This window comes from Hevea brasiliensis, chromosome 10 (assembly GCF_030052815.1).
Source record: "Hevea brasiliensis isolate MT/VB/25A 57/8 chromosome 10, ASM3005281v1, whole genome shotgun sequence".
Taxonomy (NCBI): domain Eukaryota; kingdom Viridiplantae; phylum Streptophyta; class Magnoliopsida; order Malpighiales; family Euphorbiaceae; genus Hevea; species Hevea brasiliensis.
Window position 1 is genome coordinate 86522856 of NC_079502.1, and position 26063 is coordinate 86548918.

The window sequence follows — 26063 nt, forward strand, 5'->3', positions numbered from 1 at the left end:
GAATCAATCATGCTAGAATATTTTAGAATTTGCGGTCCATTTTCATATATTTTCTTTTCCTTCACCAAGAAAAATATAAAATTATTTGATTTTCTGTATAGATTATCTGTTTGATTTGCTGCTGATAATTGTTTAATTTAATTTTTTTTAATAATAAAAATTACTCATTGTATTCGTTGATATTGTTATATCTTTTCTATATAAATCTTTTATATATTTTATTTGATAAAATTTATTTCATAATTGCATTGATATTGTTTATCTCAAATCTGTATAAATATTGACTGTTTTTTAATTTTTATAGATATGGAGTGATTTTTTAAAAGAAAATCAAACACTGTAGAATTATCATCATCAATCAATCAACCTATTCAACCAGCACTACCTAAGCAGGTGATTGTTGAGGAAGTTAAGGTCAATATAGAAAACATTCCTTCAGATCCAGGACTGCAACCTAACATAATGAGCTATCCACCTGATATTAGGAATCAGGCACGTAAAGCTTACTTACTTTAAGGTCCATGTCAACTACACCATCATAAATTTCCTCAAAAGGTAGATGGAACTCGAAAATGGAGATTTATTGCATCTTGGTTTGATGAATTTAGTAGTTGGTTGGAATATAATATTGAAAAAGATGTTGCATATTGTTTATATTGTTATCTTTTTGCAACTGGGCATAATAGAAGAAGTCATGATACTTTTGTATCTGAAGGTTTTACTAATTGGTGAAAGGAAGAAAGATTGAGAGAACATGTAGGAGACCATAATAGTGATCATAATAAATGTCAGTTAGCTTGTGAAGATTTGATGAATCAAGCTCAACACATTAAAGTTTCTTTTTCAAAACAATCAGAACAGTCAAAAATTGAGTATCGTTATAGGTTAAATGCATACATTATATGTCTTTGTTATCTCTTGATGCAACGATTGGCTTTTTGAGGGAATGATGAGTCTGAAAATTCATTAAATCAAGGAAATTTTCTTGAATTATTAAAAGTTTTGGCTTCATGTAATGAAGAAATTAATAATGTTGGGTTGAAAAATGCTCCTAACGATCTCAGACTCACATCTCCTGATATTCAAAAAGATATCATTAATGCACCTGCAACTGAGACAACAAAGGCTATTATAATAGATTTGGGAGATGATTTGTTCTCTATTTTAGTTGATGAATGTCGAGATGTATCAATTAAAGAGCAAATGGGAGTTGTCATAAGATATGTCAATGGATCTGGATGTGTCATTGAAAAATTTATTAGTCTTGTGCATGTCCATAATACAAGTGCAGCATCTCTTAAAAAAGGTATTGAGTCTTTGCTCTCTACTTATGGCTTGAGTATATCTAGTTTGAGAGGTCAAGGCTATGATGAAGCTAGTAATATGCGAGATGAATTTAATGGCCTTAAAAGTTTGATTTTGAAGGACAACTCTAGTGCTTATTATATCCATTATTTTGCTCATCAACTCCAACTCACACTTGTTGCTGTTGCTAAAATGCATTCAAGTATAGGTTCTTTTTTTAATACTATTACTTGTTTGGTAAATGTTCTTGGAGGTTCTTGTAAACGCAGGGATATGCTTCGAGAAAAGCAACTAGAGAAAGTGTTTGAAGGAATTGCAAAAGGTGAAATTAAAATTGGACAAGGTCTAAATCAAGAAATGGCATTGAAGAGATCGGGAGATACTCGTTGGAGTTCTCATTATGGTACATTTATTAATTTGATACATTTATTTCCTTCTATCATTGATGTGCTTTAGTATATTGGAGAAAATGGTAGTGATGATCCACAAAGGGCTGAAGCAATTGATTTGCTAGATATTATGAATCGATTTGAATTTATCTTTGTGTTACATCTTATGAAAAAGATTTTGGGAATCACACATGAGTTATCACAAGTTTTACAGAGGAGGGATCAAGATATTGTAAATGCTATGAATCTAATTAAAGTCTCAAAATGTCGTTTGCAAGTGATGAGAGCAAATGGTTGGGAAGCTTTGTTACTTGAGGTATTGGAATTTTGTGGTAAATATGATATAGCTATATTAGATATGGAGGATGTCTATGTAGCTAGAGGGAGATCAAGGCGTAGAAGTGAAGAAATGACAAATCTTCATCAATATTGTGTTGAGTTGTTTTATTCTGTGATTGATATGCAATTTCAAGAACTTAATAAGCAATTTGATGAAGTGAATACAAATTTGCTTTTATGCATGGGATGTCTCGATCTTAAGGACTCATTTTTTGCATTCGATATGAGCAAATTGATTCAACTCGCAAAATTTTATCCATGTGAATTTTCTCCAGTTACTCTAATTGAACTTGAATCTCAACTTGAGAACTTTGTCTTTGATATGCATATAGATAAGAAATTTTCTGAAGCTAGTAGAATTGGAGGTCTTGCTGAGAAGATGGTTGCTACAAAAAAACATATTATTTTTCCTTTGGTATATTTGTTAATCAAATTATCATTAATCTTACCAGTTGCTATAGCCACAGTGGAAAGAGCTTTTTCAGCAATGAATATCATTAAAAGTTTACTTCGTAATAGAATGGGAGACGAGCTACTAAATGATTGTTTGGTGACTTACATTGAAAGGGATGTATTTGCAAATATTGACAATAAAGTTATTATGAATAGATTTCAATCAATGAAAAATACACGAGAATTATTGTAATTTAATTGTAATAGTTTATTAATATTTTCTAAACAATCTTCTTGTCAATTTATATTTGTTTATGTATATTAGTTTTATAAATTATATATTTTAATTGGACCCCCCCTCAGTTGAATTCCTGGCTCCATCACTGCAAGGAATAGAGTCCAAGAAGGGTGAATTGGAATTTTTTTAATTATTATTATTATGTTGGCTTTTTTTCTTCAAGGCCTTATGAAGAAACCTTGGCTAGATACTTCTAAGGTTGAGATAAATGGATTTTCTAATGTGAAAAAGATCATAGCAATGAATACAAACAAAAGTAACATCAATGAAGGTGAATATTCTTCGTTTCAAGAAACATGAATCAGGTATAACAAAGTCTCGATGTATTCAGAATAGATGGGTAAATAATCTTTTTCAAGCACAAGACACTTGCATAGCTAAAAAGAATGCCAAAAAACTTATCAAACAACAAACTCAACACATAACCGAATTTCAAATCAAGATAATGTGTTTAAAAGTGTAAATAAGAGATATTCAAACACTTTAATTTATGGTGGCTTGGCACACAATTCATATATCCGCTCCTCAAAGATCCACTTTGAGAATTACTTTCCATTATCTTAACTCTTCAACGGGCAAAAGTCAAGTCAATTATACCACAAGCTTCTTCTTGGTGCTTGTCAACCAAATATAAGAGTCTTTAACTCTTAACAGTTTCTCACTAGGTGATTGACAACCTTTTCAACAACAATATATCGGTTTGGTTGAAAATTTGAATTTCTCTTAATTCATTTAATACAAGACATATCAATCTAATAAAAAAAAATAGAAATTAATTGCCAATGAATGAGCTTCTTAATAATGAAAGCCTTTGTTCAAGTAGCATAGAAAATAAGCTTCAAAATCAACAACTTTCATCACTTTGATTCAAGGAAAATATTCATAGAGGGTTTGAAAAACTAGCCATTAGGCTTAAAAATGATAACCAATGAACCCTTAGAAAGCCAAAACTAGGTGTTGTTTTATCTTTTAGCAAACCTAGAAAAATGCTAAGAAACTCCAAAATTATCACACTAATTTTGAAAATTACTCTATTAATTTTTTGTTCTGTTTGAAAGGCAAAGAAAATTATGATCATAATTTTAAAAATCAATCTGTTAATTGTGGCTACTATCAAAAAAAAAATACTACTTTTGGAAAGGAATTTTTAAAAAATTCTTTTAACACATTGGGACATTGTATCTTATGTCCAAAAACATTTTTACACTTTGTCCTTTTGAAAAATCAAATGAAATTAACATTTTTATCTTTTTCTTTATACAGACAAGCTATGTCTAGAAAGTTATATAAGCGTTTTAACCTATCTTCAAATATTTTAAAGACATTTCTCCCTTCCTTTCCGTCATCCATGATCACTTTATATATATTTTGCTTGCACAATTAAAATTCTTCTTAGAAACTTGTTTGATAGATTACCTCAAGTTTTGAACAGTATAAGTCGATGCACGCATTTGCTCCATGCTAATCAGAGACCCTCATGCACTCCCCACAGCTTAGCACCCACGACTAAGCATCTCTGAATATGGGAAACAAACCCACCACACCACCTATCATTGTCATAACATATTAATTCCACACCAAAAGCAGGACCACTAATTTGTTTATATGCCCTATCAATATTTATAGCCTAACGAAGGAGGTCACCACATAATCCAAGCATCATTTCTTTTCACAACAGAGGAGCCTTGAATATCTAACATATTATGGACTTTAGAGAATCCTTTTCACGTTAGAGGATAACAAACACAATTTCTTCAATGTTCATAGAACCATCCGTAAAAAATAATTTGTTGTGTCTATTCCATAGTGTCCAACAAGCTATTCCAAAGATAATAGACCAACATACCTTGTGCACACCAACTTCCTTGTTATGCAAATTACAAGCAAACCACTCTACAACTGTCCCAATCGAACTAGCAAATGAATTCTACATTAGCAAAGAAACAGTCCTGCAAATGTGTAGTGTCATTTCCTCATGCGCCATGCAGAAAAAGCTCTAATTTTGCTGTCACACTCATCAGTATTGGTCAACAATCTTCTTCTAATAGTAATCCACAAGAAGGTTCTAACTCATTGGTGCCCTTCAATCTCCATAGTAATTCCCTGATTGGATGTATAACAGACCATGTATCCTTCATAAGATATTTGTATGATGATTTAATGGAACAACACCCAGACGTAGAAACCCCGTAAAAGACTTCATCCCAGCATTAACTTGGAGAAGGTGGTGGAAGCATTGCTATTGCTAAAAGAGTATATTAATTGTGGCATAAATTCTTGGAAAAGAGCCCAATTCCGAGTCTTTGTATCATAAACATAGTCAATTACACCATTAGAGAAGCTAGAAATTTGACGTTGGGGAGAAGATCTTATAATTTTTTTTTTTTTAATTTGTTTTATGCTGTCATGTCTGTTTGGTTGGAGTTTGCTCTCTAAGTTGGGTTTAGCTTGGGATGACATGGGCTTAGAATAAAGCTCTCCTTCTGTGTATTTTTCCTTCAATAAAATTTACACTTGTTTATATATATATATTAAAAAATAAGTGGCCACTTTCAATTGAAATCAAAATAATAACTTCTAAATCATGAGAACCCATTCTCATAAAATATATATCAATCATTTTATTTTTGCTCATAATGTTAATTTCTTAATTTTATTAACTTGAAATTTTATTAGTTCATAATTCAAACATACACATAATTACAAAAATAATAAGTCAAAATTAAAAAAAAAAAAGTTTTATAAGCTTACAATTTATACATACATATAATAAAAAAGAAAAAGAAAAAACTGCATGAAAAAAAGCTTGATTAAGAGCTTGCAAATCTCAGAACTCTAGACCTATTGAGTATCCTGCCAGAGAATTAAAGAGTTTTTTTTCTTTCTATTCCCTATGTCACCCCAAATAAAAAAAATAAAATGATGACACATTTTTTCAAGATCATAACAAGTATGCATAGAGAACTCCACTGTTTGCATAGCATAGAGCGGCACAATAGATAAAATTAATTAAGCTAAAGTACTCATTCTGCTGAAAATTGGTCGTTCTAATCAGATAAGTAACAGTTAGGCATTACTCAAAATGTAAACCTAAGTGCTACGAATTAAAAAGCATATTTTCAACCCCTTTAATCCAAATCAAATTGGGCTATTTAGCACTGTCATTATCTTTTCTGCAAAGCACATTGATTATAGTCCAACTCATCAACGGTGCTAATTGAGTTTGCATTTGGGGTTCTGATATTGACCACAGAATATTAAATGCATTAACAGGTACTTAATACCCATTTTTGTCTTCTAATAATTGCAGCAAGTGTCCTCAACTAGCAGTGGTGGGCAGCTCCTGCAGTGGAGGAACATCCTCGAAGGTCAAAAGGTGCCAATGGCTGAAACCTAGTGTTTGAAAAACAACTCTAATACAATATATTTATATACCAGAATGTGCACTAGTGTGTGCCACATTTCAGCCAGCTTAATTGATTTCTCCATCATTATATTGGAACATTATTTTGTGATATACTGATATTGACATTTGAGAGTCAACTGATTAAATAATATTATCTATTTTCTTTTAGTCTTACGTGCATATTTTGGTCACCAGAAATTGTTTTCAGATTGTGATAGCCCACTATAATATCTTTAAAAAAAAAAAAAAAAAAAAAAAAAAAAAAAAAAAAAAAAAACCTTACTCTAAGCCCAATGGATCAATCGATTATAATTAGTAAATTAAAAAATTTAAACTCAAAATTCCTTTATTTTTTATATTTTTAAGAAATCAAATCAAATTATTCTAATAGATAAACTACACTAGTTTTGAATTAATCATAAGATGTTGTATATAATATTTACTTTTATATATGAGTTTTAGTAATATTATAGATCGTATTCAGAATTATATAGTTTTAATTTTAAAGCTCAATGAAATTAATTGTATAAAAGAATAATTCACATGGATAAATTTGCTAAGAAAACAAAAGGTTATGCATTAAGAAAATATATGCTTAGTGCTCTCCAATTCTTTTCAAACGTTACATATGTATTTCATTTAAATTGAGTATTAATCAGTATTAATAACAATGTTTGAGATGGGTTCATGTAATATAAGATAATTTTTAATTGAGTTTAAGATTAATTCAGGTAATAAGAATAATAATCAGGTCGATAGGGTGATTTTCCAAGCATCTGCCCATTGTCATCGTTAGGAGTTGAAAAACACGTTTTAGAAAAAGCATTATTTTTAATGCTATTGAAAAAAGAATTTATTATTTTTCTATTTTTATGAATAAAATATGTTAAATTTATTTTTAAATTAAATTTTAATAATTTTTAATTAATATACTTTAAAAATTATATTTTTTTTACAACAATTCCAATAATAATATTAAATGTATCCTAAATTTCTTATTTATTATTATTTGGTTTTAATCCAACTGGACACGTAGAAAGATTTAATATGGTTTGCAAAACTGTAATAATAAAAATAAATAAATTATGTAATTAATTAGATTATTAATAATAATAAATTCTTAATAAACACGATTTAATAATTAGTAAAGATGCTCAATTTTTATTTTAACATTTTGAAGTTTAACTAATTAAAATGTTTATCATGCAATTAGATAATAAAGCGTGGAAAAATATGAATTTCTAATGAAGATTTTTAGATGGAAAATATATATATATTGGAGATGGAATCCACACACACATAGTTATGTTATGGTGCAACTTGATGGCATCACATGAGGATTCCACGTGATGTGCAATTACATGGTTGTGTTATGTTACTTTTATATATAAATATTACTTTTATAAATTAATTATAATATAAAATCATTAAAAAAAATTAGTTGTCTATTGATGTCAAACTTTCACTGTGGGGAAATGCTTTATCTAACATGATTTAGAGCATTAATAATACATTTGTACAAGTATGAAAAGAAAATTGGTGATGGACAAGTCAAGTGAAGAGCAGCCATAGCCACGTCACATTGGAGTAGACTAGAATTGGCTGCTTATACGTAGTTTGCGAACTGCAAAACAAAAGGATGGAGATGGGGTGGTGCTTTGCTTGGCTTACAAGTGATTTCCACGTTGGATATGACGTGTAATTCTGTCAGAGTAGGGCCCTGCCTTTTTGCTATCAATTCTCTGGGTCCCACACCAAAATGGATCCTTTGGCTTATTTTTTACGCCAGCCTTTTTTTTTTTTTACATTCTCCGCGGTTTGACTTCTTATCACTAACCATACCATGGTTATCTTAACCCCGCACCCCTAAAATCAAACCTATGCTGCTTTATAAAAATCCCATATTACGTATACAATTTGGTCCAATTTTACATTTTATAAATTAAGGGTGTACATAAAACCCTCTAACCTGATGAAATCATAACAATTAGACTCAATTTTTATAATTTTTATTTGAATTATATTAGTAATAACTTAAAAATTATATAAATCGATAAATTTTGATTTGATTTTAATTTTAAAAATTATTAACTAATAAAACCTAAACAAATACTTATTTAAAAATAGTGAAAAATGAGAATCATGGGTACCTCTATTGTAAGTTATTATTTTATACATATAAAGACTTACACAACTGAAATTATCGTATCATATCAAATTTAACTCAAATTCAACTTATTTTATTGTAAAATTGAAGATATTTTGTAATTTATTTTGTTAGTTTCGATTTTAATACTTTTGAAATTAACTTATCGATTTGATTTGGATAAATATATTAAACTGGATCAAACCGATCCATGTATACCTCTAATGTATACAATTAGGTCAAGTGACAATTGTCTCCTCTGTCTGCTATGGGTGAGTCAATTGTGAGTTATTTGTACTTTTAATACCTTGAGATTTACTATGATTTGGTGGTAATTTTTAATCCTTTAATTCTCTTTCAAGTTTACGACTATTCGCGATCCCTTGTATGGGCTCGCTTACATTTTGACGTCAGTGGTCACGTGATTAAGGATCCAAACCCAATTTCAATTAGGAGTGTGTAAATGATTGGTTCGATTCTAAATTAAATTGAACTGTAAAAATTAAAAATCAAAAATTAAAAATTTTAAAAATCGAATTAAATCGATTAATAAGAAAAAATCAAATTGAATCAAATCAATAAATATCGGTTCGGCTCGATTTTAAATCGATCAAACTGAATTTTATAAAATTTCATATTTTCAACATTAAATCTAAATAACAAAAACATAAAAACAAAAAAAAAATTAGAAATCAAAACTAAAAAATCTTAGGATTCGGATCGATTTTTTTTTTTAATTTTCCTTGATATATATATATAATTTCAGTTTGGTTCGATTTTTTTATTTTTTATAAAAACAACCGAACCGAATCGGTTAATTCAAATTATCAAAAATTATAAACCGAACCAAACTGAAATTATTTTAAAACTGAATTGATTGAATTAAATTAATTCAATTTGATTCGATCTTTCAATTTAAACCGAATTATGCTCTTCCCCAACTTCAACCATACCTTCAATCCCTTAGCACGCGCCACCAATCCACCAACCCTTCCAACCATTTATGTAATTATAATTAATAATAAAAAGGCAGATTTAGTAATTATGATAAAATTTTAATAATTTCCTTAATCCTAGATTAAGATCACAATGTGTTGGTTTGGATAAGAATATAATGATGCCTCTTTAACTTTTATATTATGCTGATGACAGTGAAAGTTTTTAATCAGTCTTTTGTGCTTATTTTGTCTTGGTCACATGTCATTAAATTATTAAATACAAGAAATAAAATTTAATAATTTTTACTTTTTTATATATATAAAATCATGTAATACTCAATTTCACATCTATACTTATTAAAAATATTTAATTTAATTAGTTTTTATTTATTTTTTATTTAAATTAATTTAAAAAATTTAATTTAAACTCAATTTAATTAAAAAATAAAAAAAAATAAATTGAGCTTATTTATTTTTGGGTCAAATCAATAAATTTAACAAAAAAAATTGAGAAATGAAACTTGTTAATTTTTGATTTAAATCAAAAAATTCAATAACCTAGGCCATAAATTTTATTTTTGAGCTAAATTGAATTTAAGTTAAAATTTATTAGTTAATTTATATAAAAAAAGTTAAAAATAGATTAAATTAAACGTTATAATAAATATGGAGATGAAATTGAACATTTAACCATAAAAAATCTATATATCTAAAGGATAATATCCAATAATACTATAATAACCTATTAAAATAATCTTACATTTAGGCACTTTTTATAATTTTATGAAAAAATTTTAATTTTAGTAATTTAATTTTGAAATTATCTAATTTTTATAATTCTATCTTCACATCAAATTTCTGGCTCATCATTCGTTTTTCGCACAACACATAAAAAAAAAAAAAAGTGAAAAACATTGTTTTAGCTTTGCAATTTTTTAAAAACTTCGCATCATTAGCTTGTGTTAGAATATATATATATATATATATATATATATATATATAAAATACTGTTTCAAAGAGAAATTAAACTGAGCTCAAAACTCTTTTCATGGAATAAACGAATGCTTGCTTTTTTGAATACTATTAGTCATTTTGTCTATTAAGTATTATCAGCGTCCTTCAAACTCCTTCAAATAAAAGACTTAAATTATAAGATTAGGGTGAGTAATTTTCAGTTTTAATTGAAAAATTAACTGAATCATTGAAACTCGATTTTTCAATTCAATTTTTTAATGGTTTAATTGAGTTTTGACAATAAATTATTTTAAAAAATTAGTTTCTCGATTCAATTCAATTAATTCAATGAAAAAAAAAACCAAATAAAGCAAACCAAATCGATTTTAACCCATACTTAAGGTGCTGCCATTTTTTACCAGGATATATATATATATATATATATATATATATATATATATATATATATATATATATATATATATATATAATATATATTAAACTAATCATAATCTCTATTGTTTGCTCTTCACATTCTAAGCACCGTCCAAGTACCAACTCTCTGCAATCTCTTCTTTTTCTTGAATTTCTTTATTTTCTTTTTCTGTTCTTATTCGATTTCTTCTTCTTCTTCTTTAATCTTTATTTGATTGTTTTGCCATTTCTTCTCCTTCTGCTCTTCTTTATTTTCTTTTTCTGTTCTTATTCGATTTCTTCTTCTTCTTCTTTAATCTTTATTTGATTGTTTTGCCATTTCTTCTCCTTCACTTTTTGTTTTTCGGGCTCTTCTAACCCTGTCAACCATTAGCCTCTTCTAAAACCATCAGCCGAGGATGATTTTTTGTCTCTATTGATGACACAGATCCATAGACCATAACTTCCTGGTTCTACTTGATGGCGCACATTGTGCCTCATCAAGTGTTGCTACTGTGCCTCATCTGCTTGACGACGCTGATCATGAATCTTCACATCTTCTATTTTTACTCGATGGCACACATCAATGTTGTTTTTGGCTTTTTGTTTGTAATTTTAAGATGCAAATCTTTGTTAAATTTGTTGAAATATTTACCAAAATTTGTCAAGTATTTATGAGAATTTGTTAAGTATGGATGTGAATTTATTGAAAAATTGATGTGGGAATAAGATGTTCAATTTGTTGTTTGTTCTATTTATTTTTTAATTTATGTGGGAATATAATGAGAAAAAATAATATTATTTTACACGCTGACTTTGTATCCTGAAAGAATCGATAAATCGAATCAAAATCTTTTTGATTTGATTTTACTTATCTATACTTTTGATTTAATTCTTAAAATTTTTTTATTTCAATTTTTAGTTATCTTGATTTAGTACAATTCGAAACCAAAGAATAATTAAATATATTTTTTCTTATATAATATTACCTATCTTATCTGTCTAAAAAAAGATATTTGTTTATATATATATATATAAGACAATGATTTAAAATGATGATTGAAATATAATAATAATAATAATTATTATTATTATTATTATTATTATTATATCCTTCAATCATTAATAAAGAATTGTTAATATTTAATTGTCAATGAAATTTAATATTTTTTTAGGCATAATGAAATTTAATTTAAATATTATTAAATTAATTTTATTTTTAAAACTCTAAAAGTTAAAATACAAAAGGATTGAATTGACGTATATGAGAGTTTTTCACATAATTTTTATGACCAAATTCTTGAAATCATAGCATTCATGTGAAAAGGTCGATTTTTATTTTTTGATTTTGTGCCTGTTTATGATAAATATTTTATAAAAGTAAATTTTATTATATAAAAATTATTTTAATAATTATTAAATTAAATATTTATATTATAATATATAAATAATTGAATTTATATATAAAATATTTAAAGATTTAAAAAAAAAATAAAGCGTGCCGCAGCACTAATAAGGACAAAAACAGCATTACATTCCGAATATAGCTCGTTATAGTCAACTAAGCATCAGCAAATAAGAACACAACACGTGTAAGTTCACAACCGGTCACAGGTCCAGCGTACTCGTACGTGGCGACTATCCATTTGTTAGCTTACATCGAATAAAGGTATCTTTGAAGTTGAAGAAATAAAATTAAAAAATAATAATAATACGGTAAATTTGATTTAGAGAGAGAAAATCTAGAGGCTAAGCCAGTGGGCGGTAGAGCCTAGAGGTTCTATAAGAAGGGGGCAGAGGAGCGACTGAGAAATGCAGGGAGCGAAATCACCTAAAAAAGAGTGATAGAGAGAAAAATCTCTCTTGTTTGGCTTTTTTCCTCTGCAACTGTGTTTGATAAAAATTTTCTCGCTCTCTCTCTTTCCCCCTTCTCTGCAATTCCCCGCTTCTCTGTATCCCATTCTGTCGATCGTCTGTCTTTCAAGGAATATTTTGGGGTTTGTTTTCTTGGTGGGTTTAAGCTTAAATCCTTTTAGGAAAAACAGGCAAAACATTTGAATTGAAAGCCAGGTGATTCAGAATAGAGATCCAGGCTTGTTTTATAGTTCCCTGTATTTCTTTCTTTTTTAAGTTTTTAGTTTCATCAACTTGGACGGTTTATTTTTGGTCCCTCAAGGTTGGTCCTTTTTTTTTTTTTCAAGCTTTTAGCATTTTGGTTTGTGCAAACAAAAAACCTCATCTTCCTTTTGGTTTCTGTTAATATAAAACTAGTAGTCTAGTGCTCCCTGTTCTTGAATTTTGTTAAGCAACAGGTTAATTTCAGGATCTTTGTCTTTTATAGACTGAGAAAGGTATGGCAGCAGCTGCAGATTTCTACAATAGCAGCACAGCACCAGGTTTCTCAATTACGGATCCTTGCAGGGAAGAACTCATGATGGCACTTGAACCTTTTATGAAAAGTAGTTCACCAACCTCTACACTAGCCTCCCTTTCTTATTCTTCACCATCTCCCTCTACTTTTCCTTCTTCACCATATTCTGTCTCTTCTTACCCTTCTTGCTCTTATGAATCTCCAATCTCTTCCCAGCCCAACTTTTACTTTGATTTTTGTTCCCCATCTAGTACCCACATGTTTTCTCAAGGGTTCTCCAAATACAACCAGCTGGATTATGAGCAAAAAGGTTCAATAGGGCTCAACCACCTCACCCCTTCTCAAATTCTCCAAATCCAAGCTCAAATTCACCTCCAGCAACAGCAACAACAACAAATTGCCAATCTTACCACTACTTCGCATTTACTCCACAACCAAGGGCCCAGTTACTTGGCTCCAAAACCTGTCCCCATGAAGAAATCTGCCTCTCCTCCGAAGCCAACAAAACTATATAGAGGAGTGAGGCAGCGGCATTGGGGCAAATGGGTCGCTGAGATCAGACTCCCCAAAAACAGGACAAGACTCTGGCTTGGCACTTTTGACACAGCTGAAGAGGCAGCCTTGGCTTATGACAAGGCAGCTTATAAGCTAAGAGGAGAATATGCCAGGCTGAACTTTCCCCATCTTCGCCACCAAGGAGCTCATGTCTCTGGAGAATTTGGCGACTACAAGCCTCTCCACTCCTCTGTTGATGCAAAGTTACAAGCGATTTGTCAAAGCTTGGCTGACTCGCAGAAGCAGGGGAAAACCGGGGAGCGTAGCTCAGCTGATGATTCGAAGACAATTCTATCAGCTCCTTCACAGGAGAAGAAGGAAGACGAGTACTGTGTGAAAAGTGAATTGAAAAGCGAGTTCGATACTTTTGGAGTTGATGATTATAAGGTGGAGATTTCAGCGGCATCACCAGCACCAGCTTCATCTGATGAGTCCTTACCTGGTTCTTCTTCACCTCAGTCTGAGATTTCATTCTTGGATTTCTCTGAATCCTCCCGGTGGGATGAGACCGAGAATTTTAGTTTGGAGAAGTACCCTTCAGTGGAGATTGACTGGGCAGCCCTTTAAGTTTCAATTACTATGTAATCTTTTTGGTCAGCTTTCTTTTCAGGTTTATTTTGGTGTCCTACGTAGCTTCTGCAATGAAGTTTTTGGCATTTGCAGAGCTGCAATTAGGGTCAGTCCTAGACATATATATATATATATATAAGTATCGAGTCGATGTTTACATGTTGTATTTGTATGTCCATATGTAAGAGCCACCTCTCTATCTTGGTCTTGCTGCTACTTTTTTTCGTTGCTTGACCATAGGAGAGTTTTGGGTTTGTAATTTTATGTCAGTGTAATTAAGCATCATCTTTCAATATATAAATGTATCTTTTTTCCTGTAATTCTGGGCAAATTATCAGGAGGGGGCAAATAAAAATTTTAAATACCAAAAGCGGGCAAGGTACATAATATTTATTAAAAGGGGGTGAATGCTGTTGAAGAAGAAGAGAGAGGAAAGGAGACTCATTTATGACTAACGTATATGGGTTAATGTATAATTTAAAAATTTTTTATGGACTGAAGCGTAAAAAAAATAATTAAACAGCATGCTGGACGCTATATAAACAAGCGATCAACGTCTCATCAAAAATTTCTGCAACAGTAAAAGAAAAAATTGTTGCAGCTGGGTGCTACCCATAGTAACACCTAGCTGCCTAATCATGTCAGACGAGCCAGACGCTATCTATGATAGTGTCTAGCATGTATGGTCTTCTCCATCACGCGCAATCCCACACAATCCCACAGCAATCCCTTCACATTGTACAGTGCCGCAGTAGTCAGTTCAAATAGTATTTTGACAAGTAAACTATATTTATAATAGCGTCTAATGACACTATATAAATCTCACTCCATTTCATTTTATGCACCGGCTCTCTCCAACATTTTAAGGTATGTATGTTTATATACATTTTTTTTAATTAATATGCAACAAGGGGTATGTGTGTATATGCATATTTTTTTAAATGACATGAAGTAAAGTGTGTGTGTATGTATATATATGCACACACTAATAAAATATAATTTTATATACTAATAAAATATTTTTAAAAATTAATAATGAAATAAAATATGATATAATAATTGTAATAGTGTAATTAATAATTTATATTATTAAAATTTAAATATTGTATTATAAAATTTAATTAGAAAAATGATTAGGTATATAATATAATTTTACGTGTAAAGAATGTAATAAAATAGTTAAAAAAGGAAAAACTATTAATATTAGTTTGAATATATATTCAGAAATTTTTTAAGGAAAAAAATTAGGTGAAATTAATATAAAATGTTATTTTTATTTATATATAATGAAAAAATATTAGCAGTATAAAAAGTTGAAAAAAATTCGGAGGTTAATTTTTTTTAAGTGCATTATATTTTTTGATAAAACTACTTAGATAAAATATAGATAATATATTACATATTTTATAAGAAAAAATATAAATTTTTATAGAGTATTTAAAATAAATGAGGTAAATTGATATTATTAAAAAAATTTTATTATGGAGTATGATTCTCAATATATTATTAGATTTAGGAAAATAGGATCAAATCTACATATATGTTATTTTATGTATAATAAATTTATTAGTATGGTAAAAAGTTTGTATTAGTAAAAATCGTAAATTGAAATTATTTTTTTTGCTATATGTCTTATATTTAAAATATGTAAATTTATATTATTATAAAAAAATATTCTGTACTTTAATTGTGAATATATTATTTGATTTAGAAAAATAAGAAAAAAAATGTATGTATGATAATTTTTTATGTGCAAACAATATATTGTTAGTAATTGTAATTAAAATTTTTGTTTATTCATAAAATTTTGATAATTTAAATTTAAATTGATAATATTCAATTGAAGATACTAATATGAAGAGAAATAATATAATTTTTTATGTGTACATGTAAATTTATTTTGGCAAAGTCAAATACCTGAATTTAAGAGACTTTTAAATTTGAAGATATTACAATTGATTCTCATTTCTGGCAAAAAAAAAAGGTTAGTAATCAGTCATATTTTAGAATTGATTTATATTTATTGTATAGTTAATCATTAATTTATACATATGTGAACTAAAAAAAATTATTGCAAATAATAAGATTAAAATTTTATATTATTGAGTTTATTAGTCCGATTGGTTTAATCGAAAAGGAAAATATATTTTTAGTTTGCCCTCATACATTAAATGATCCAATTATCTAAAATGGCATTGAAATTTTTATTTATACAGTGTCATTAGACGCTATTATAAATATAGTCTACCTGTCAAAATGCTGTTTGAACTGACTACTGCAGCACTGTATGATGTGAAGAGATTGCTGCAGGACTATGTGAGAGTACCCGTGAGAAGACCATATAAGCTGGACGCTACCATAAATAGCATATGGCTGTCGCCGTCTGACATAACTAGGCAGTTAGGTGCTATTATGGGTAGCACCTAGCTACAACAACTTTTTTTTTTTACTGTTGCAGATATTTTTTATGAGATGTTGGTCGCTTGTTTATATAGCGTCCAGCATGCTGTTTAATTTTTTTTTTATGCTTCAGTCTATAAAAAATTTTTAAATTGCACATTAACCCCTAGACGCTAGTCATAGATGAGTCTCTTCTCTCTCTCCTCCACCTCAGTAGAATTCACCCTCTTTTGATAAATATTTTATACCTTACCCCCTTTTGGTATTTAAAATTTTTATTTGCCCCCTCCTGGTAATTTGCCCTGTAATTTTTGTATAAATTATGATTGTGTTTGCCTTCTGCTTCAATTTCATGTGTTTGTTTCTTCATCAATCCAACTGCTTCATCATGTGTTCTTGAATCTTCATCTTAAACTTTACAGTTCAGGATTCATCTTGCTTCCTGATTAAAATTCATATTTGGTCTCATTATCCTTTTCTAAATCAATCTGCTAATCTGTGTATTGGAGTTTGATTAATGGTGAACTAGAACATTTATATGCTATAGGTGTTACTGATACAACAGCAAAATTGACATTTCTACTAAGTGAAGTAGCATTTCTTTTTTAATTTTTACCAGAAAACAGATTTCTTGGAATGGGTATACTTCACAATTTAACTTGGCAGTTGCATCTTGCAAGTCTCTGCCAATTGCCAGGCCATTAATACGTTGTTCTGCCAATTTCTTTTCTCCTCTGTTTCTTTAGCTAAAATGTATATGAATATGAAACACTTGTAGCAGGAAGCTGCAGTCAATCTCTCATCAATTACCACTGCATAAGTATCAATTTAAACCCATTAATTGTCATCAATCAGCACATATTATCAATGTGCTGATATCCAAATTTGAGACTTTAGACTTTAAAGCACCAGGGACAATTAATATCATTAAATTAAAGCTCATTGATTATTAATTAACAAGATATATTTCACTAAGTAGTTGTATAAAAATGATTTTTTTTTTCTTTTTAAAATTCAGCTACCTCTCTTGACCAGCTGCTCAAGCTTTTGATTTCGATAGATTGATTTTCAATTTGAACGACACAAAATAAACGTTTTTGAAGAATGAGATTACAAAGGACTTTCAATTCAAATTTCAAAATACAACTACCAATATAAATAATATAAGAAGTTTAATCATCCAAAATTTTCCAAAATAATATAAATAAGGTCTTGATGAGGACATAAATAAAATTCTTATGTGACTAATTCAATTTGTCATTCTAAACTTTGAATTGATTGAAATACATGGGGCCAATTAAGGCTTCCAAATTGAAGCAAATTTCAAGGAGATGACCAATTGAGCCCAATAATTGTCCTTCAATTACTATTTCTTTTGAATTAACAATGTGCGCCTTCAATGAATGTGAAACTAACCAACAAGGGTCACCAAGAAACATGCTGCCACAGTTGAGATAGCCAAATTGCAATTATGAACTTTTCAATTTAGTCATCCAAATTGTAAAGGAAAAGTATGCTAATGTCCTCTCAATTGTCAATCAAATTAAGCTAGCTTGGGGTCCAATAATTGCATATTAATCCATTGACTAAAGGGTTTTCTAAATTTTTCTGGGAAAATTGCAGATGAAAGTTTCATCCTCCAAAAATTGTACGTCAAGAAGGAAATTTATTCTAAGATGGAATTCTAGGTCACTGACAATAAGCAAAGGAGATGTTGAGCTCAAGAAGCATCCTTGCATGTTCTGTCTGTGAGACATTCACATGGAGGGCTTCCAGTTGCCACCTTTAGAACCCACAGTGGTTGAATGATTCAATAAAGACCAGTGTTAGAGCATCCAATGAAATATTTATAAATTCAGGAATTATATAATGCAAGGTAGGGGGAAAAAAGATAAGAAAATAAAGAATAAAAGAAAGAAATAATTGTGTAGGGGAAGCATCTGGGGATCTCCCATCCCTTTAGGAGGTTCTATAACTTTCTATCTGCAGGCTTGATTGACTGGTGAGAAAGGCAAAGCCATTGGTTGCAACTTGAAGGTGGCACTTTCATAGCACAGAAAAATAAAATAAAACACACATATATGACAGTATCTTATCCCTTGAGGCTTGAGATAAGGAATTTGGAGACCGCCACTCCCAAATTAAAAAAATAAAAAGAAAAGAAAAAGTTGAAGCTATCCAATATTCTTATTCTTTCTTGTAGACATGCCAAGACAAGTTCACACTAACCATATAACAAAATGGGGAAGAGAAAGAGACTCTTGACAATCCATTCTGGGTCCATTTGGAATCCTTACAAAGCTTTAGCATGCTTCTTCCACCTTTCTTTCCTTGATTATTCTTATACATTTATTTTTTAAGCATATAATTAATTAATGTGACTATAAAAATTTTCTTTTACATTTCTTTTCATACCTTTTGTTTTCCCTTAAAATCTTGTCTGAAGCATCCAATAAGATGCCAAAAGTGGTGTGAAAAGGATTTAAATTATGCAATCTCAAGTTGTTGAAGGATTCTTTGAAGGTGGAGAAATTAAAGGTCATGAACCTCAAAGTTGCTGTTGCTCAAATTTCTTCACTTTACAGGTTCTAATTAGGGGTGTGCAAACGGTCGGTTCGGTTCCGAATCGAACCGAACCGATAAAATCGAAAATAAAAAATAAAAAATTTTAAAAATCGAACCGAACCGATTGATAAGAGAAAATCGAACCGAATCGAACCGATAAATATCGGTTCGGTTCGGTTTTAAACCAATCAAACCGAAATTTATAAAATTTCATATTTTTAACATTAAATCTAAATAATAAAAACATAAAAAATCAAAAAAATTAGAAATCAAAACTCAAAAATCTTAAGGTTCGGTTCGGTTTTCTTTGATTTCGGTTCGGTTCGATTCGGTTCTATTCAATTTGATTCGATTTTTTTATTTCCTATATATATTAATATTTTCGGTTCGGTTCGGTTTTTTTTATTCTTTTATGAAAATAACCGAACCGAACCGATTAATCCGAAATTATCAAAATTATAAACCGAACCGAACCGATTAAATTTTAAAACCGAACCGATTGAACCGAATTAATCGGTTTGGTTCGGTTTTTCGGTTTAAACCGAAAACTGCACACCCCTAGTTCTAATCATGTGGCTCTGTAGGGTATATGCAAAAATGTTGGATGCCTTTGATTGGTAGGTCATGGACGTGAAGTATGGAGAGAATTATGCCACCCTGTGTTTTGAGAGAAAATTAAATTAAATTTTAACAATCCACACAATTATCAAAGCTTTTTTTTCTTATTACTTTATTATTTAGCATTATAAAAATAATAAGGGTAAATTATGATCAGATTCTTGTAATTGTAATTTATCAAAATTAATTATTTAATTCCTATCTTAAAACCAATTAAAACATTTGTATTTTGAAAAATCAAATTCTTTAATTCTTTTGTTATATATATATATATATATATATATATATATATATATATATATATATATATATATATATATATATATATATATATATATAAAGCGCCAGTAACTTATTTCAGCTTTACTAAAAGAGACTAAATAATATGAGTAATTAAAATTAAGGAGAATAAATATTAAAATTATATGGACTAAACAATATAATATTTAAAGTTAAAACAAGTTAATAGAGTTTGATTTAATAAAATATAAATGTATTTTAATCAAATTTTAAAATAATAACGAATAAATAATTAATTTTGATAAACTAATAGAACTCGGTGATAATTTATCAAATAAATACTAAATACACTAAATCAATATAAGAAAATACACATTTAAAATTATCTTAAGCCCAAAAAAAAAAAGAAAAAAAAATCTTAAGCCAAACAAATATAATCTAGTTATTTCGTTTACCCTTTAAAGATTGTTGATTGAGGAGCTATGAAGGACAAATACAAACACGAAACACATTTCCTACACAATATGAATATCTTGAGACGTTTGTTTTCAAAAAAAGAAAAAAAAAATTAAGACTTGACGTGAAAGAAACGCATTATTTATATCATATAATTAAAATTTTAAATAAGTTTAGCATATATTAATCGAATAAAATTTTAAAATTATATTTTTATAAAAAGTAATTAATAATAATTTAGTAACTATTTTCACGAAAGATTTGTATATAAAATAAGCTAATATCACAAGTTATATATCTCAATCATGTCACCACAGTATCCTAATGAAGTAACATCTAAATTCAATTAGGTTAGTGCATTTGTCTGCGTAAAAATGTCTTGTTTATACTTATTTTTGTACAAACTCAGTCGATTATGAATTCAAAATATAATATATATAGTGAGATTCATTTATTTAATACATAAATTTCACGTATGTATGTTTTGAATGAGATTTTTGTATTAATAAATAATCTTATTATATATTTTATATATTAAATTTATAATAAATCTAATTTAAACAAGAATTTCGAATTGTGTAAAGAATTTCATACATGGAAGCGTGTTTAACGTTCACACTTCACTTCATTTGAAGTGTGAATGTTTCCTAAAGCGTGTTTAACGTTTACACTTCACTTCATTGAAGTGTGAATGTTTCCTAGATAAAGAAATTTAAATCAATATATAATAGTAGTTTTCAAAGAAGTATTATGAAAAATATATATATATATATATATATATATATATATATATATATATATATCATGCAAGTTATATCACATAACGACAATTTTTTTTTTTAATTTTAATAAATTACAGGAAATAAAAAATCAAATCATTCATGTTACAAGCAAAGAAAGGAAATCAAAGCGTGTGAAAAGTGAAGATTTGAGTAGTTGTAGATTACTGGATTTTGCCTGTGAATCAAAAGCTGAGAGTGATGGGCCACATGTGATGCACACATAGATAGGGGTAGCCACGATTTCAAGAACTGCCGGTTACGATTTCTGAACCTCCGGTTCAGATTCAATGAAATCATAAATCTAAACTAAATCACTATGGAACGGTCTGGAAGACAGTTCCTAAACTGTCAGTTTCGATTTGAGCCCTAATTTAAAATTGTTTGAAGAGCGGTATGAAAAAGGATGGTTCAAGAAAGTTTAAAGGACAGTTTGGGGGCGATTTAAGGACAGTTTAAGAGCGATTTAGACGAAAAAATTAAAGAAAAATTTTATTAATTTAGAATTTAAGTTATATTTATAAAAATATTATAATTTTTATTCAAAATCTTTCGATTAAAATAAAATAAGAAAAAAAAAGGAATGAAAATAACTTATCTTTAAGAAAAATTTAATAAATAAAGACTTAATCTTATTAAAAAACTATAAATGAAATTAATTTTTTTTAAAGAAATTAGAAAAATATGCATGAACTTAATTTTGTCTATGTATCTCTTTAGGATTTTGAGGAATTAAAATTTCAAATTATATTGCTTGCCCTATTTTTAAAAATTATATGATAATTAATAATTAAAAAAATATAAAAGAGAAACAAAAATTAAAATGGAGGGTATTAGAAATTTTATTGAGGATATAAAATAATAACAGAATAATTGAGAAAGTATTAAAAATTTTAGTAAGCATTTAAAATAATAAAGTAGAGAAATTATGAGAGTGTTAAAAATTAAAATGAGTGTAAAAAATAATTATTTAAAAAATTTGAGAAAAATTAAAAGGAGTGTAAAAAATAATTATTTAAAAAATTTGAAAAAAATTAAAAGAGTATTAAGAATTAAAGAGAGTGTAAAAAATAATTGTACAGAGAATTAATGACATATATAAATGAATTAAGCATGAGGTAGAGTATTTATTAAATTTTTTTATATGTAAATCACTTATTTGATCCGGTTCAAAATCTTCAGTTTAATCTAATTTGAAACCGCTGATTCACGGTTCTTAAAAAATATAAATATGAACTAAATAGTAAAAATGTGGTTTCAGCCTGATTTGAAGCTAATTCTGATTTTGACCGAATTAATTTCGATTAGATTATAGTTTAAATTCGAACTGTGGCCGTCCTACACATAGGTGCCGTTGTAGTTACTGTTTAACCAATCACATGTTTGTCTTCAGGAGCGGATGCAGACTAAGTAGGGAGAAAGTACTGAAATTTAAATGGTTATATAATTATTATAATTAACAAAATTTATAAATTACACTATTAATTTTATTTAATCATGAAAAATTTAATAAAAAATATTAATACTACATTCATGTCAGACTAATTTAAAAAAATATTTAAATAAATTAAATTTAATAATATTTATATAAATAGATTGTTCAAATATTTTAAAAGCTATTATCAAAATTTATCGGTGCATATAATTTAAATTAAGAAAATTTTGTAATATAATTGTTATAAGATTAACCTGATTATGTTTTACCAGTAAAAAGCCTACCACGTATTTACTTATAAATTCATTGAGACATTTTATTAAATATGTCAAAGACAAAAATAAAAAGAAGAAACAGATTAAAAAGAATGATATTAGAACAATAACAACGAAATCTTTTATGAAACGATGAATATCTAAAATTATTAAATATTTGAATCACAGCTAAAATGATTGAATTATTTTCTAATCAACTATCTAAAATTACAAACTCCAATCTGAAGTGGAAAATTAAGAAAATCAAGATTTTAAAATTAAATCAAGAAATATATTAAGGAGAAATAAAAAAGTATGCACCTTAATTCCCCAGCAATTCAATTCTTTAACTATAATAAAACCAAAGTTGGAAATAAAAGGGGTATAGTGATCCACATAAATTTTAAAGCATTTATTATTTTAGTTTTTTCCTCTCATCATTTTTGTTTGTTGTGCCTTTTTTCTTTTCTTTTTGTATTTTTATTTTTATTTTTTTTATTTCTAAAATATTCTATATATCTTGTTATATATATATTAAAAAATTTTGGAGGGAGGTGGTAGGGCGGGCCAAGGCCCTCTTACCCATAACATATGTCTGCCCCGGTTTGTCTGTCTTTATCATGGCAGTTGGAGATTGGAGACTATTGCAAAGTTGCCGATGAAATGGATGTTGATACACCTCTTCGCAGATTTTAAGACACATTTAATCTCCCTTTGGTAATTTTTAAAAATTTATTTAATTATTTTAAATTTTTATTATAAAAATATATTATATTTAATTTTAAATTAATTTTTACTATATATATAATTTAAAATTAAATATAATATAATTTTTAAAATTTATTTAATTATTTTAATTTTTTATTATAAAAATATATTATATTTAATTTTAAATTAATTTTTACTATATATATATTTAATTTAAAATTAAATATAATATATTTTTGTAATAAAAATTTAAAATAATTAAATAAATTTTTAAAAATTACCAAACGGAATTTAAATGTCTTCAGATCTGCGAAGAGATGTATTATGCAATCTAAATTAACTTGCATATAAGTATAATCAATTCAATGTTTGGGTGAGTGAAAACTCTCTACAATGAACACTTCAAAAGAGGAAGTGAGTGTTAAGAGTTGTAAGCAAATAAACAATAGAAGATTAGGCTTTGAGAGTGAAATCATATTAGTTCTTCTCTTGTGTTTTGAGAAGTCATATCCATAAGATTGACGAAGCTGTTGTTTTTCTTTCTGGATCCTGATTCCTACCCTTTGCTGTCCTGTATACCTCCTTATTCACTCCCCCTTTCTTTCATCAAGTATCTTGGTTTATAGTTACACATTTCTACCTACTATTATCCATAAAACTTTTTTCAAGCCTTTACTATCTTAACCACCATGTGCACCTTGGATGAAAAAGGGTTTAGAGTCATTAATGTTGCTCAAAACCTTAAATGCCAAGACCACTTTCTCCAGCTAGAGACAAATAATGACCATGGTCAGAAAAGGCAAGGAAGCATCTTAGTGGGGATGCTTTTTTCAGAATTGGAGGTTCAGTGCTGCCACAATTAAAGAAGTTTTGACCAAATCATGGAATATCAGAGATGGTTTTTCCATTTTGGCCCGAGGAAACAATATGCACATTTTTTCCTTCACCATTTTGTACTTCAAAATCGACCTTGATCAATACATAACAATCTGCTGCTTATTCGGGATTGGCCACCTGAGCTTGCTTTACAGGAGCTGGAGTTCCATGAGTCACCTTTTTGGATTCAAATTCTTAGGCTCCCACCAAATAAATCATCAGAGTAGAATGCAAGAACCATAGGGAACTTTGTTGGTCGATTTATGGAGTTAGATACGACAACAGAAGATCTTTTGGAGATACGACAATAGAAGATCTTTTGGGCTTCTCTTAGATGTTATAGGTTTGAACCATGGTCCCCATTAATAAATCTTTTATCATTAGTTTTCATAGTAAGAAGGAGGATGGGACAATACACTGGACCAGTTTTAAATATGAACGATTACCAAATATTTATTTCAACTGTGGAGCTTTGGGTCATTTTAGCAGCAACTGCTCAATAGAAAGACCATCGATGAATGCGGCACAAGAATCTAGATGGGCTTTTGGACCTTGGCTCAAAGCCTCCTCGCCACACAGAAATAAGTTGCACGTGATACAGACATTCATGTTTAAACGTCCCTAGACTTTGGACAAACCCGTTTTTCAAACTAAATCTCCTCATGTTCAAGAATCAACTTACAACTTATCTTGAAACCATAATACCACCCTTAGTTCTTTGAATACCAGAGAAACTTTCACCAAACCACTGAACCAGTTCACAAAATCACTATCCCACCTCAAAATACGCCACCATTAATGAAACATAACGAGAAAGGAAAGTACATAGTGAGGTAGGAAGCGTTACCTAAGAAAGATCTTTTTAATTATTCATCAAGCCACGAGCTATCAGAGTCCCAGAACAGAGTAGGGCTAGCACAGCTTCCTGCCCTAAGCGAATTCCATGCCTCTTCCACTACTCTCTTGTGGAAACCCATATATATTTATTATTTATTATTATTTTATTTTAATTAGCTAATAATAATTTAATATATTTATAAAAAATATATATTTTTTATTAGATGGTCTGCTTATTTATTTTTAGATATATATATATATATATTATTTTTGAAATTAAATATATATCTGCAATTTGAACAACCCAGTTCAGTAATAACTCTATTTCTATTATACACCTAATAGAACTCTTGAAATATATATATACCCTAATCATCTCTTCTGCTAAACTTTGTTCTCAAAACCTGGTTGTCACCTCTATCAAATACTCTCAACAGAAAATTCCTAAATTTTTACTTCTCTATTCATCATCTTCGATTCTATTTTCAAGGTAAAAATTCTCATTCCTTGTTCAATAATGGGTGAATCTAATTTTATTTTCTTTTCTTGATCTGTTACAACTACTCTATAAATTTATTTTCCTTCTATTTGACTATTGGTACTGAATTGGGTTGATCATGATTACTGTAAAACGATAACTTTGAATTTAGATTATATATATATATATATTTTGGAAGCAATTGGAAGCGTCCCTGTTGTCCACGTCCTTGAATCCCAGCGTCCCTGTTGTCCACGTCCTTGAGTCCCGTCCAAGGCTTATATATATATATATTAAAGTTATTTTATTTTATTATTATTTAATATTTTTCTTTTATAT

The 26063-nt window shown here is 28.6% G+C and overlaps 2 protein-coding genes across 2 annotated transcripts; both read left to right on the forward strand.

Annotated features, from left to right (window-relative positions):
• The first annotated feature begins 462 nt into the window (after positions 1-462).
• Positions 463-2679, forward strand: LOC110669864 (uncharacterized). The gene is made up of 3 exons (XM_058128608.1): positions 463-496; positions 944-1665; positions 1762-2679. Exons 1-3 carry the CDS (start codon positions 463-465, stop codon positions 2677-2679), a joined length of 1674 nt encoding a protein of 557 aa, XP_057984591.1.
• A 9661-nt stretch (positions 2680-12340) lies between these two features.
• Positions 12341-14398, forward strand: LOC110669873 (ethylene-responsive transcription factor RAP2-4-like). The gene has a single exon (XM_021831711.2). The coding sequence runs from the start codon at positions 12936-12938 to the stop codon at positions 14073-14075; it is 1140 nt and encodes a 379-aa protein (XP_021687403.2). The 5' UTR covers positions 12341-12935; the 3' UTR covers positions 14076-14398.
• Positions 14399-26063: the final 11665 nt, after the last annotated feature.